The 14,608-nt window shown below is 45.3% G+C and overlaps 1 protein-coding gene across 1 annotated transcript in view; it reads right to left on the bottom strand.

Annotated features, from left to right (window-relative positions):
* Positions 1-1,772: 1,772 nt before the first annotated feature.
* LOC124275211 (cullin-2-like) overlaps positions 1,773-14,608 on the bottom strand; it is a 49,990-nt gene continuing 37,154 nt past the window's right edge. Inside the window, 5 exon segments of the mRNA XM_046710701.1 lie at positions 1,773-2,746; positions 7,002-7,118; positions 8,434-8,535; positions 8,947-9,149; positions 10,254-10,320. Coding sequence (XP_046566657.1) covers positions 2,615-2,746; positions 7,002-7,118; positions 8,434-8,535; positions 8,947-9,149; positions 10,254-10,320 — 621 coding nt within the window. The 3' untranslated portion in view covers positions 1,773-2,614.

Here is a 14,608-nt window from a genome sequence, read left to right as displayed (position 1 = left end):
CTACCCCACCGGCTCCTACTAATGAACAAGTAAAAGGACACATGATGTGTCCAGGAGCATCAGACCCCTGACATGAATCAGTGAAGACACGGTAACACCACACACAGCCATATTGTCTGTAAATATCCAAGTCTGGACCTGACAATCCAGTGATTGATGTGAACAACAATTCACACTTTCAAGGTACAATCAAACCCATCAAGCCATGGAGCTTGACCATTCAATCCATTAACTTTCATCTTCAAGGGGGCTTTGCTGTGGACCAATTCTAACTACAAATTCCCAAGGTGGATAACTTATTCATCAATTTGTTCTGAACCCCCAAAAAATGGCCTAGCTATCGGTCAAAACATACAGCTGTACTGACTCATCTTGTCAAAGTTACATCTTGATGCTGAGGTATTAATATGATAAAAGACAACATGTCATTTGACAAACTGTATTCCATTATTCAAAGAAAACACTCTACACCCATCAAGTTGAGTGAGAACAGTGTTACATAAACTTTTTAGCAATATTCCAGCATAACTCCGACGGCAGGGGACACCAGAAATAGGATTCACACATTACTCCCATCAAAATATATTAAAATGATTTTAAGAAACCATCTGAACACATTTAAAATTTATGCAGTCAGAACATTATACAAGAAAAATATTTTTCCTACATATATAAATGTAATGTGATTTGATTGATAACCCCAAAGTGCTATGACTGTTGTAAGCACACTTTGTGGAAAGTGCCCTGGTAAATGGATTTTCCATCTCGGCTGCTGCAACCTCAGCTTTAAATCCAGAATGAATGAGTTTAGTTTTACGCCACTATTAGTAACCTTACAGCAATATCCCGGCAGGGGACCACGAAATGGGCTTCACACATTGTACCCATGTAGGAAAATGAACCTGGGTCTTCGGTGATGATGGGACGCTCTAACCATTAGGCTGCCCTGCTGCCTCAAATTGAATGATGACCCAAAGTTCTATGATTGTAGGTCTATGTATGACTGAAACTGCTAAGATTACTGTGTGCAGCAGGTTCTGATAACCATGGTAAAAGGATTTTCCATCTTGGCTGCTGAAACCTCAGCTTTAAATCAGAATACAGTCTATCAGATACGAAAACCAAGAACTCAAGGGAATGATTGAATAAGTATGGCTTTACACCGCTTTTGCCCATATTCCAGCAATATCACGGCAGGGGGAATCAGAAACGGTCTTCACACATTCTACCCATGTGGGGGCTCGAACCCGGGTCTTCAGCGTGACTGACTGACTGACTGAGTTTGGTTTTAACGCCACTTTTAGCAATATTCCAGCAATATCACGGAGGGGGACACCAGAAATGGGCTTCACACATTGTACCCACATGGGGATTCGAACCCGGGTCTTCAGCATGAAGAGCGAACGCTTTAACCACTAGGCTACCCCACCGCCCTCTTCAGCGTGATGAGTGAACACTTTAACCACTTGGTTACCCTACCACCCTCTAGGGAATATGTCGAATAAATAACACAGATCTCTCCCATTGTCTTCATCCCAAACGTGAGCACTGAAACATGACGGGCACTATTCGGTCACAAGCTTCACATCCAGATTCAGCACAGCTTGTCCTTGAAGTCTTAAACATATACCACATCTACATCCTCCTAAAACACCAATCGTTGCCAAACAGATCAGCTTCTTCAAGTGTGTGACACTGTTACTATACAAAACAACCCTAGTAATTGCCAGCTAAGGGGTCAGTTTCAGCTCCAGTGAACTAAAAATGGCAGTTTTCTTTAGCATGATCATCACTTATTAACCACATACAAAAAATTGATGGATTTCAATTTTTTTAAAAACACAAAAAAACATTTGCTACTTGCAGCAGTTAGAAACAGATTTCTCTTGGTTTTCTTTGCATGAGGACTTCACAGACCTATTTTATATTTTATGGATAAGTCTTCAGTAAATTTGTGAGAATACATTGTACTTTTTAGTTTAATTTATATTTGCTTGATTAATTTTGTTTGAAAATAAAATAGAATAAACTTGCAAAATTTATACATAATTTTGTGTCATCTCCCATTTGTTGGTAAGGAGGATCAAGGAACCGTGGGGATTAATTACTCCAGCCTTCACGCGAACTATGACAATAATAGTTTCAATATTTTTCTTAACTAATGTCTGTGGATGCATTCCATAGTCACAATGTTTTTCTGCCATCAACCTTGTTCTGTCATGTTCTTGTTAAACACAACTGTCCACTTCTCTTCCACCAATATTGCTATGCGTGTCAAGATGTAATAATAAAATCACTGTTATGAAAAGTTGTCCATTTTCCATTTTTCCTTTTCCCAGTAGGACTCCAAGAGAAAGTTAGTCTATTATTATCTTCTCAAAATGTCATCCCAAAACATTAGATGTATTCCAATATGCTTTGATAACAATACACACTCTTCATATAATCCAATCCTGTGGTGCCATTCTTCAACAGGTGCACTCGCAGCCTCAGATCAGGAGCTTGAAAGTCAGGCTGATTTCACATCTAGACAGAATGACATGTTGAGCGCTAGTGACGATGCAGTCGGTATGAGGGCTAGAGTGTGTGACGCACACCCACATAGACAGTTGCATCATGCTACGTAGCTGTATTCGTCTGTAGTGTTAGCTGTCCGTTCGAGGTACTGTTTGTCTATGAGAGTCTCTATACACTTCTTGATCATACTGATGCTGGGGTTAAAGCGGGACCGCGACTGGCTGATCACCTGCACAAACAGAAATCAGGGCTGGAGTCACAGTGAGCTGGGGGGTGAGGGACTGTGGAGGGGTGGTTGTGTTGCTGAGTAAGTGGTTGAGTTAGTGTTGAGGTGAGGTGAAATTGGGTTTTACGTGGGTGGCAGAAATATTTATGCTCATATGGCGTGCATGCGTGTTTATGTGTATGTGCGGCTGCTTGTACTAGCCCAGACTGAAGCTGGTTTTATAGTGCTAGCCCACTGAGATACCATGCCACAGTGAAGCATGAATACCCCACTCAGACACATTATACTGACTCCGAGCCGACCAGTCCTTGTTGTACCCATTAATGCCGAGCGCCAGACAGGGACCAACAAGTACCAAATTTTAACGTCTTTTGGTATGACGCGATCGGGGATCGAACCCGCGACCTTCCATTCTCCGGGCGGATGCTCTAACCACTACACCACTGAGGCGGTCAGTTAGTGTAGAGTGAGTGAGTTAGTATGGTTTAACGCCGTTTTTAGCAATATTCCAGCAATATCACGACGGGGAACACCAGAAATGGGTTTCACACATTGTACCCATGTGGGGAATCGAACCAGGGTCTTCGGCGTGATGAGCCAACGCTTTAACCACTAGGCTACCCCACCGCCCAGTTAGTGTAGAATGTGTAGATTGGTAACTGAGTGAGGGATTGATAAAGTATGGATGGGTGGTTGAGTGAGGGATTGATAGAGTGTGGATGGGTGGTTGGGTGAGGGATTGATAAAGTGTGGATGGGTGGTTGGTGAGGGAAAGTGATAGAAGTGTGGATGGGTGTTGGGTGAGGAAGTGATAGAGTGTGGGTGGGTGGTTGGGTGAGGAGTGATAGAGTGTGGATGGGTGGTTGGGTGAGGATTGATAAAGTGTGGATGGGTGGTTGGGTAGAGAGGTGATAGAGTGTGGATGGGTGGTTGGGTGAGGGGAGTGATAGAGTGTGGGTGGGTGGTTGGCGGGGATTGATAAAGTGTGGATGGGTGGTTGGGTGAGGGATGATAAAAGTATGGATGGGTGGTTGGGTGAGGATTGATAGAGTGTGGGTGTGTGTGGTGAAGCTTGAGGGATTGATAAGGTGTGGATGGGTGGTTGGGTGAGGGATTGAAAAGGAAGTATGGATGGGTGGTTGGGTAGGGGATTGAAAGTATGGATGGGTGGTTGGGTGAGGGATTGATAGAGTATGGATGGGTGGTTGGGTTAAAGGGATTGATAAAGTATGGATGGGTGGTTAGGTGAGGGATTGATAAAGTATGGATGGGTGGTTGAGTGAGGGATTGATAGAGTGTGGATGGGTGGTTGAGTGAGGGATTGATAAAGTGTGAATGGGTGGTTGGGTGAGGGATTGATAAAGTATGGGTGGGTGGTTGAGTGAGGGATTGATAGAGTGTGGGTGGGTGGTTGAGTGAGGGATTGATAAGAAGTGTGGATGGAGTGGTTGGGTAGAGGATTGATAGAGTGTGGATTGGTGGTTGGATGAGGGATTGATAAAGTATAGGTGGGTGGTTGAGTGAGGGATTGATAGAGAAGTGTAGGTGGGTGGTTGTGAGGATTGATAGAGTATGGATGGAGTGGTTGAGTAGCGGATTGATAAAAGTGTGAATAGGTGGTTTAGGTGAGAGATTGATAAAATGTGTGAATGGGTGGTTTTGGTACATGGATTATTAAGAGTATGGATAGGTGGTTGGGTGAGAAGATTGATCAGAAGTATGGATGGAGTGATTTGGGTGAGAGGATTGATAGAGGGAGTATGGGTGGTTGAGGTGAGACCCATTAGATAAGTATAGGTGGAAGTGGTTGAAGCTGAGGAGTTGATAGGGGAGTGTGGATGGGTGGTTGGGTGAGAAAGTTTGATAAAGAATGTGGATGGGTGGTTGAGTGAGGGAAGTGATAGAGTGTGGATGGGTGTTGGGTGAGGGAGTGATAGAGTGTGGGTAGGTGGTTGGGTGAGGGGGAGTGATAGAAGTGTGGATGGGTTGTTGGGTGAGGGATTGATAAAAGTGTGGATGGGTGGTTGGGTGAGGGGGTGATAGAAGTGTGGATAGGTGGTTGGGTGAGGGAGTGATAGAGTGTGGGTGGGTGGTTGAGCGAGAGTTGATAAAGTGTGGATGGGTGGTTGGGTGAGGGATTGATAAAAGTATGGATGGGTGGTTGGGTGAGAGATTGATAGAAGTGTGGGTGTGTGGTTGGCTTGAGGGATTGATAAGTGTGGATGGTGGTTGGGTGAGAGATTGAAAAAAGAGGTATGGATGGGTGGTTGGGTGAGGGATTGAGAAAGTATGGATGGGTGGTTGGGTGAGGAGTATTGATAAAGAAGAGTATGGATGGGTGGTTGGGTTAGGGATTGATAAAGTATGGATGGGTGGTTGGGTGAGGGATTGATAAAGTATGGATGGGTGGTTGAGTGAGGGATTGATAGAGTGTGGATGGGTGGTAGAGTGAGGGATTGATAAAGTGTGAATGGGTGGTTGGGTGAGGGATTGATAAAGTATGGGTGGGTGGTTGAGTGAGGGATTGATAGAGTGTGGGTGGGTGGTTGAGTGAGGGATTGATAAAGTGTGGATGGGTGGTTGGGTGAGGGATTGATAGAGTGTGGATTGGTGGTTGGATGAGGGATTGATAAAGTATGGGTGGGTGGTTGAGTGAGGGATTGATAGAGTGTGGGTGGGTGGTTGAGTGAGGGATTGATAAAAAAGTGTGGATGGGTGGTTGGGTGAGAGATTGATAAAAGTATATGGATGGGTGGTTGGTTGAGGGATTGATAGAGTGTGGAGTGGGTGGTTGGCTTGAAAGTTGATAGAGTGTGGATGGGTGGTTGAGTAGCCGGATTGATAAAGTGTGAATGGGTGGTTGGGTGAGAGATTGATAAAGTGTGAATGGGTGGTTGAGTGACGGATTGATAAAGTGTGGATGGGTGGTTGGGTGAGAGATTGATAAAGTGTGGATGGGTGGTTGGGTGAGGGATTGATAGAGTGTGGATGGGTGGTTGAGTGAGGGATTGATAGAGTATGGGTGGGTGGTTGAGAGAGGGATTGATAGAGTGTGGATTGGTGGTTGAGTGAGGGATTGATAGAGTGTGGGTGGGTGGTTGAGCGAGGGATTGATAAAGTGTGGATGGGTGGTTGGGTGAGGGATTGATAGAGTGGGGATGGGTGGTTGGGTGAGGGATTGATAAAGTGTGAATGGGTGGTTGAGTGAGGGATTGATAGAGTGTAGATGGGTTGAGTGAGTGTGGATTGTAGAATGATTGAGTATTGGTGGCTGAGTGGGTGTGTGGGATAGTGGTAGAGTGAGTCAGAGGGTGTGTGGGATGGTGGTACAGTGAGTCAGAGGGTGTGTGGGATGGTGGCTGAGTGAGTCAAAGGGTGTGTGGGATGGTGGTAGAGTGAGTCAGAGGGGGTGTGTGGGATGGTGGTAGTAGAGAAGTGAGTCAGAGGGTGTGTGGGTTGGGCAGAAGTGAGTCAGAGGGTGGTGTGGGATGGTGGTAGAGTGAGAGTCAAGAGGTGTGTGGGTTGGTGGTAGAGTGAGTCAGAGGGTGTGTGGGATGGTGGTAGAGTGAGTCAGAGGGTGTGTGGGTTGGTGGTAGAGTGAGTCAGAGGGTGTGTGGGTTGGTGGTAGAGTGAGTCAGAGGGTGTGTTGGGTTGGTGGTAGAGTGAGTCAGAGGGTGTGTGGGATGGTGGTAGAGTGAGTCAGAGGGTGTGTGGGATGGTGGTAGAGTGAGTCAGAGGGTGTGTGGGATTGGTGGTAGAGTGAGTCAGAGGGTGTGTGGATTGGTGGTAGAGTGAGTCAGAGGGTGTGTGGGTTTGGTGGTAGAGTGAGTCAGGGGTGTGTGGGATGGTGGTAGAGTGAGTCAGAGGGTGTGTGGGATGGTGGTAGAGTGAGTCAGAGGGTTAGTGTGCAAGTGTGAGATAGTAAGGTTAAGAGGGTTTCCAAGATATTCCAGGAATATCACATCACGTTATCTTTACAGTGGAAAACTCACATGATGAAGTCCTCAGACTTAAACAACATTACAGAACTCACTAGAAAGTGAGTTTTGTGCAGAATAACTTCTGAGCAATATTTCTATTAAATCTAATTCATATATCAAATTTAAACTCATGACAATTGGGTTGAGGAACTTTGAGACAAAACTATGGACAGCGAGTTGCAGTGTGTAAAGCTATTGTACCACTAAGTCCCTAATAATATGAAACATCTAAGCAAGTTACACTTCATGTCAACATTCCCTATTCCCAAGCTTCTTACCTCCTGTATGAGAAGATTATGTTTGAGAACCTTTCTCGCCTTCATGATGCGGACAATCGCAGCTTGCACATACATCTTACGATCTTCGTCCACGGCCGAGTGGGTCAGTTCTACTTCCTGTGGTCAAAACCAAACACAGTGCAGTCACATTGACAACACAGTGAGACAGTTTAATGTAACACTCTCACAATATCAGAAGAATAGCATCTGGTGAAATCAAAGTGCAAATATCCTACTGAATGATGCATGGGTTCTTAGGTCAATCAGACTTTAGCTTTTAGAAATGATTTGGGTTTAGCAATTCTTTGGCCCTCTGGGCCCCGTTTCACAAAGCTATCGTAGCGCTACGACTGTCGTAAGTCTATGTTACAGTGTAGGAGTTATGACAGTCGTAGCACTATGATAGCTTTGTGAAACGGGGCCCTGGTTTAGAAATTACAATCTGAGCACAGTCAATCGATACAGTTATAGCCCATGACAATACATAGTCACACCCAATGACAATACATAGTCACACCCCATGACAATACATAGTCACACCCAATGACAATACATAGTCACACCCAATGACAATACATAGTCACAGCCTATGACAATACATCGTCACACCCCATGACGATACATAGTCACACGCCATGACAATACATAGTCACACCATATGACAATACATAGTCACACCCCATGACAATACATAGTCACACCCCATGACAATTCATAGTCACACCCCATGACAATACATAGTCACACCATATGACAATACATAGTCACACCCCATGACAATACATAGTCACACCCCATGACAGATACATAGTCACCCCATGACAATACATAGTCACACCCCATGACAATACATAGTCACACCCCATGACAATACATAGTCACACCCCATGACAATACATAGTCACACCCAATGACAATACATAGTCACACCTCATGACAATTCATAGTCACACCCCATGACAATACATAGCACTCCGTAACAATACCGAATCACAACCCATAACAATACACAATCACAGCACGTGTCAATATACAATCATGCTCCATGACAATACATACTAGCACTCCATGACAATACCGAATCACAACCCATGACAAACCACCATCACACCCCATGGCAAACACATACACACCCCAGGTCAAAATACAATCAAAACCCATGACAATACACAATCACAACCCATGACAATACGCAATCATACCCAATGACAATGCACAATCACACATTATGAGTGAGTGAGTGTGTTTTACGCCGCACTCAGCAATATTCCAGCTATATATCCATCCCATGTCAATGCACAGTACCGCTCCGTTACAACAGTCATGCTCAAAGTCAATACACAATCAAAGCCCACATCCCATAACAGTACACAGTCATATCGCTGTATCAGTACACCTTCACTGACAACATACTTTCATAACGGCAACATACCTGTGGAGAATCTCGCTGCACAGCAGCTGTGATCTTGAACTTGGTTCTTTTGTTGTTGTAAGCTAAGTTTAACTCGAAGTCGCTCTGAGGTGTAATTTCACCCTGTAACATGAGTGAGTGAATGAGTTTAGTTTTACGCTGCTTTTAGCAATATTCTAGCAATATCACGGCAGGGGACACCAGAAATGGGCTTCACACATTGTACCTATGTGGGGAATGCTTTAACCACTATGGCTACCGCACCACACCAGCCCTGTAACATGAGATCATGGTGCCAGATGATCCAGAGTCAGGCAGCTAATCACCAGCACACAAAGTCAATTATCTAACTCACTCAGCTTTTAATAACATTATTAGATAAAACAACTGGAACACTGAGTGAGTTTTGTTTTATGCTGCACTCAGCAATGTTCCATCTGCATGGTGGCGGTCTGTAAATTATCAAGTCTGGACCAGACAATCCAGTGATGAGCATTGATCTACGCAATTGGACAACTGAAAAGAACAACTTACTTCATGTGAGATTATTTTGGTATCTATAAGTGACTGCAGTTGTTTGACCAGCTCCCTTTCAGGCAGTGTTGTGTGTTTCTGTATAAAGCTAAATGCAAGCTTCTCCACATTGTCGCCACTATTAAACAGCAGCAGGATCCCCATGTGGAACGTCCCCATCGTCACGAAGTACGTCTTCTTCAGATAGTTAAACTTCATTTCAACTGGAACAAACATAAAAGTGATAGCAATATCTATATACTCCCAGGCCAAATGTAGAGATGGCATCAAAATCAGGTAATATAATACACCCAGCCTTATTTCCCATACTGCACACATCTTGACAATGTTGAACACCAGTGCTTGTCACCGTCCATTAGTCCATGTGGTTAATACTCATACAGTTGGTCTATGAACATGTGGACAGTTTCAACAGTGGGGTAAACCTTGTTTGGTTTTAGTAAACTGATACATTATGTGGCTAGTTCCATATCAACTAGAATTTCTGGAGGGTAGGTGTGTCCTACTAATCACTGGATAACAATGGATAACAGTGTTACTGCTGAGATCCTAGGGACTTTCCTAGCATTTGGCCTAGGACAATACAAGAATAAACACGGTAATGTGAAGCCTGAAACTGAAAATGTTTGCTTTGTTTGATGTTCAGAAATCAGACTGACTGACTGACTGAGTTTAGTTTTACGCTGCAATATTCCAGTCTGAGCTTAACACATTGGGGAGAGTGCTAGCTTCTGGTACTAAAATCAGAATAGGGCCCTGGTTCTCACGAGGTGCTCCTTTGCCCTTTGCACGCGCCAACTTGCGATATGCCAGACAGGGCCCAGCTTACTTCCGGTACCAGATTTCTGGTGACAAGCGTATATTCAAGAACCAGTTCTTGTTCCAAACTGTGCAACCGCCAAATAGGACTTTACTAGACCGTACCAAGTGTACAACCATGCTTGGCTGTCACAGCTGATGATAGCTGTAATAGTAATTTGGAGATGGTTAGATTGGTAATTTGTTATTCCTGCAAGGACTATCGGTTCCTCACTGTCAACTGACAACCATGAGACCATTCCAATAGGTGTGAAACGTTGTTAGTCACCTGAAGTACTGAGGTCTAGTGAAGTGTCGTGACCTACTTACGGGCCCTATTGTGTGGAGTCTTGATGGAGACACAGATGGGGGTCATCCTTTTAAAGGTAAAACTTTTGTCAGAAATATAGAAAAATACAAAGCTCACCACAGAACATCCAAAGCAGCCTGTATAAACTCAAGTTCAAGAGGCAAGAAATTATTCTGAAAGAATTATGTAAATGTCTTACCATTACAAAAGCTGTGCATCCATGCTAACTTTCTCCCACTGAAATTTTTGTTGTAGAATAATTCAAACTGCAACGGAAATATATACATTCAATACCTCTATTGAATTACAGTGTAAAATTATACAAACCTGTAGAGGTTATGAATTCTTTGAAGAAAGTCCTCCTTGGGGTACATATAAGCACTAAAATGTCCATTTTAAATTCACGACAGTTGTAACTATATTTTTCAATAAAATATTTACAAACCACAAAACTCGTTTTGTCTTGTGAGACCACCCCTACAGGGCCCCACCGGAGCCCCCTACAGCCAAGAGCAGGTAACTCTAGCCGTCTACCTCGTACCTCACTTTTCATGCTGAGCATTATCAGACAGAATGAGGGGAGGGTGGCCGATACCCCAAGAAGGACTTTCTTCAAAGTATTCATAACCTCTACAGGTTTGTATAATTCTTTTTCAGAAGAAGTCCTCCTTGGGGTACATATAAGCATAAGACAGACTCCCAAAGATATTTGAGACGGTAGTGGCATTCTGTCTGGTAACAACTAAACCCGCGGTGGAGTGAAATCTACAACCGATACGGAAATAGAAAAAAACCCACACTTACCGAGCCACTTGACCGCTGATGTCAATCAGGCGGGGGCGTGACTAGGGCAGGAAATAGAGAGCCCAAGCTAATACGTCAACTGGCTCAAATCAATTATGACATAAAACCCAACCCCCAACCATTACAATGGAAAGGAATGTATGGGGACATGCCGAAACAACTCCCAACCTTAATAGCCCGAACCAGAGAAGCGTGGCGGGAGGTATAAGGGAAGGGAAAGCGTAAAAAACGAATGAAGGCGTTCTGCCGGCTCCAAAGAGCGACAGAACCAATCTCCTCATTGAGCAGTGCCGCTGTGTATTGTCAACAAAGCGGCATCTGCCCTACCCAGTCTGCCTTCAACCTCCCGGGGGAAGGTAAACCTTAGCATTGTAACCGAACAATTACGGAAACAAGCCAATGAGATAAAGTCCGCTTGCTAGCAGACTCCCCAGTCTTCCCGCCACCAAACAGAACACATGGGTACCCATACGGATCCCTTTCGTTCTTTCGTTATAGTCACTCCAACGGATGAGCAATCGAAAGATCGGTCCCACGATGTGGAAGGCTGGGTAAGGGGTGGAAGTTCAATATGAACAGTCCGCGTGGAAAGCAATATCAATCTGAGAGTGGTAGGTATCCAGGAGGCTGAAATCTGGGGACATGATCAGTATAAATACTGTCAGTGTCGGGTCAGTGGGTATCGCATGGATGTACCCGACCCTTCTACCAGAGCTCACCACCACAAGTAAAGCCATCTTCCGTCAACAAGTGAAGTGAGAGAGACAATATACTTGAAGAAGTCAAAGGGCCAGACAGCCAATTGAGAATAATTGGCAATTTCAAAGGTGGGCTTTCGATTAAGCGCGAGAAGCGGTGGAACCCCTGTTCATGCCAGCTACACGGCGCTATGCGAGAGGGTGCTGCTTAGGCAGAGCACCATCGAACAAGGTGTGAAAGGTGGAAATAGCCATGGAGTACCGGGAATGGTGGAGGTCATAAGGCTCTCAACCAAAATGAGGTTATAGGCCTAACTCAAACTAAATCCATGAGAATAGGGATTCTGAAATCCCCTATCTGCCTGCCCAGCCCACCGATCAACACACTGAGAAGGGTCTGAAGCCAGAATTGTGTCTGCAGCGGCTGGAGGAATTCCATGTGTCTGGGGGTTAGACCCGACAGAGGCCAAGCCACCAAGAGAATCGAGGATTACGGTGTGGCACCCGTTCAGAGTGAGAATGTCTGGCGAAAAGGTCGGTTCCGAATCGGTGTCGCGGAGGATCATACACCAATGTGACTGCTGTCAATTCCAGCACATTGATGTGCAGGTTGTGACCGTTGTCAAAGAGACCGCGAGGTAAAAGCCCAGAACATCGCCACAACCCAGCAGGGATGTATCTGGCTGGACTGAGACTGACGGTGTCTCCGGGAGTCCCTCAGAGAGAGGCATACAGCGTCTATCCATCTGACTTAAGTGAAGTTGACAATTCGACACAGTTTACGTAAAGAGTGACCAACTGTCGTGAGGTTCCCAGACTCAAACTGTTATTCTAAAACCCTGATGAGCCAGTAAAGCCTAGGTATGGGTGACAACACCGGCACAAGCCGCGATCTGCCTATCTGGGCTGTAATAAACCCTCAATTTGGTGAACACACCCTTGCAAACGTAATGTACTAAGGGGGAGCACCGCGAAACTGGTAAGCGCGTCCCGTTGAAGAAGAAACCGAAGGTAAATCTTGAAATCAGAGGGTGCAATAGACAAGGAGATCTGGCGACCTGCGAGGTCGATTGGCGTCGCCAATCCCCTGTGTCTCGACAGATGAGATCACCGGGCCGGTGTCTCCATCTTGAGAAGGACAATTACCTCTATTAACTTGTTCAGCTCTCAGATGAGAATGGGTCTGAACATTCTGTTCTTAATGGCAGCAAGGAAATAAATGGAGTCAAACCCCACATTTCCTGACCCGGTGCATTGGAAACCACCGCTGGTTGCCCTTCGCCCAGCAGAGACTGGATCTTGGCATGGAGTATTTTCGCCGTCTCGGAAGCCGCCGCACTTGGCGTGTCATGCACTTCTACCAGGGTCTGTGGCAGAATACAGTAAACCCCAGCGAGTCGGCAGCTTAGCGTTTGCGGTGCCTGGGCACCCTGAGGATTAACGAAGCTCAGCAGACTTCCGTATTCCTCAAAACAGTCCCTGGCCATAGGTCCATAACCGCTCATCATTTGGCTGGCACAGCTACAATGCAGTCCCTAGCCAGATGAGAGTTGACCGCCGTCAGATGCCGCCCAGAGTCGCCGATGAAAAATCACCGGCGCTCTTTCCCCTTTCCACCAGCTCCCTCAGCAGAGCTGAGAGATGCGCCGAGTGGAGCATACAGCTCGTTGAGCTATTAAGGGGAAACAACGGCAGACTGACAGTAGAGTGTGAGGCCTTGTCCCGGATGCCTTGCTGAAAGCAGGCTTCCCTCGAGGCCGAACTCCAGCGGTTCGGGTATTTCGACACAGACAACACTTGAGGCAACACAGCGATTCGGTCTATCGCACTTGCCTCAGGAATGAACCTACTCAGTGTTAAGTTCAAAGTTGCGAAAGAGCGAGAAGCTCAAATCAAATCAGCCTCTGGCCTGGGCATCGATAGACATCAGGCTGACACTGGGAATTTGGAAGACATTAGGTACAACAGTTCATAAAGTGGTCAAAGCATCGTGGTGACCTTGAAAATAAGGTCAAGATCCATAAAATCGACTGATGTCTGTAATCCCCAATGTAGGCTGACACCAAATTTGAAGACATCCGGGTACAACAGTTCATAAAGTGGTCAAAGCATCGTGGTGACCTTGAAAATAAAGGTCAAAGGTCACCCCTAATCGACTGGTGTCCTGCGTAATCCCCCAATGTAGGCTGACACCAAATTTGAAAGACATTAGGTACAACAGTTCATGAGATATCGAGTGAACAAGAGTTGGAAAGTGGTCAAAGTGTCGTGGTGACCTTGAAAATAAGGTCAAGGTCACGCAAATCGACTGATGTCTGCGTAATCCCCAATGTAGGCTGACACCAAATTTGAAGACATTGGGTACAACAGTTCATGAGATATCGGCGTGAAAAGAGTTGAAAAGTGGTCAAAGTGTCGTGGTGACCTTGAAAATAAGGTCAAGGTCACGCAAATCGACTGGAATGTCTGCGTAATCCCGCAATGTAGGCTGACACCAAATTTGAAGACATTGGGTACAACAGTTCATGAGATATCAAGCGTGAAAAAGAGTTCAAAAAGTGGTCAAAGTGTATTGGTGACCTTGAAAATAAGGTCAAAGGTCACGCAAATCGACTCAGTGTCTGCGTAATCCCGCAATGTAGGCTGACACACCAAATTTGAAGAACATTGGGTACAACAGTTAATGAGATATAGGCGTTAACAAGAATCAGGGACGTGCGTATGTGGACCCGGACCCGGGCTACTGAATACATAGTCCCCGTTCAGCGCTGTGGCGAAGGACAAAAAGGCTAACCGCAACTGTGTGTACATACTAGCATGTGTAAGTGAAGTGATACAGAAGCGAACACTATCAAAATTACTCAACAATCGACTTACCACAAATTAGGCGAAGAGAGAATTTAGGCAAAGCCTACCATACCATATAATATGCAAACATAACATATGAACTCCCTACTACAAGCTACCAAGAACATGTAGCAAGGAAACCACGATTGCGCGGTCCGCAATATTGCCTGCCACAAGGCTGGAAAACAGAGAACCCACGGCAAAG

The sequence above is a fragment of the Haliotis rubra genome, unplaced genomic scaffold (assembly GCF_003918875.1).
Source record: "Haliotis rubra isolate DU_JTF1 unplaced genomic scaffold, ASM391887v1 Scf1999, whole genome shotgun sequence".
NCBI lineage: Eukaryota > Metazoa > Mollusca > Gastropoda > Lepetellida > Haliotidae > Haliotis > Haliotis rubra.
The sequence above is the reverse complement of the archived record's forward strand: the minus strand, read 5'-3'. Positions and strand labels throughout refer to the sequence as shown.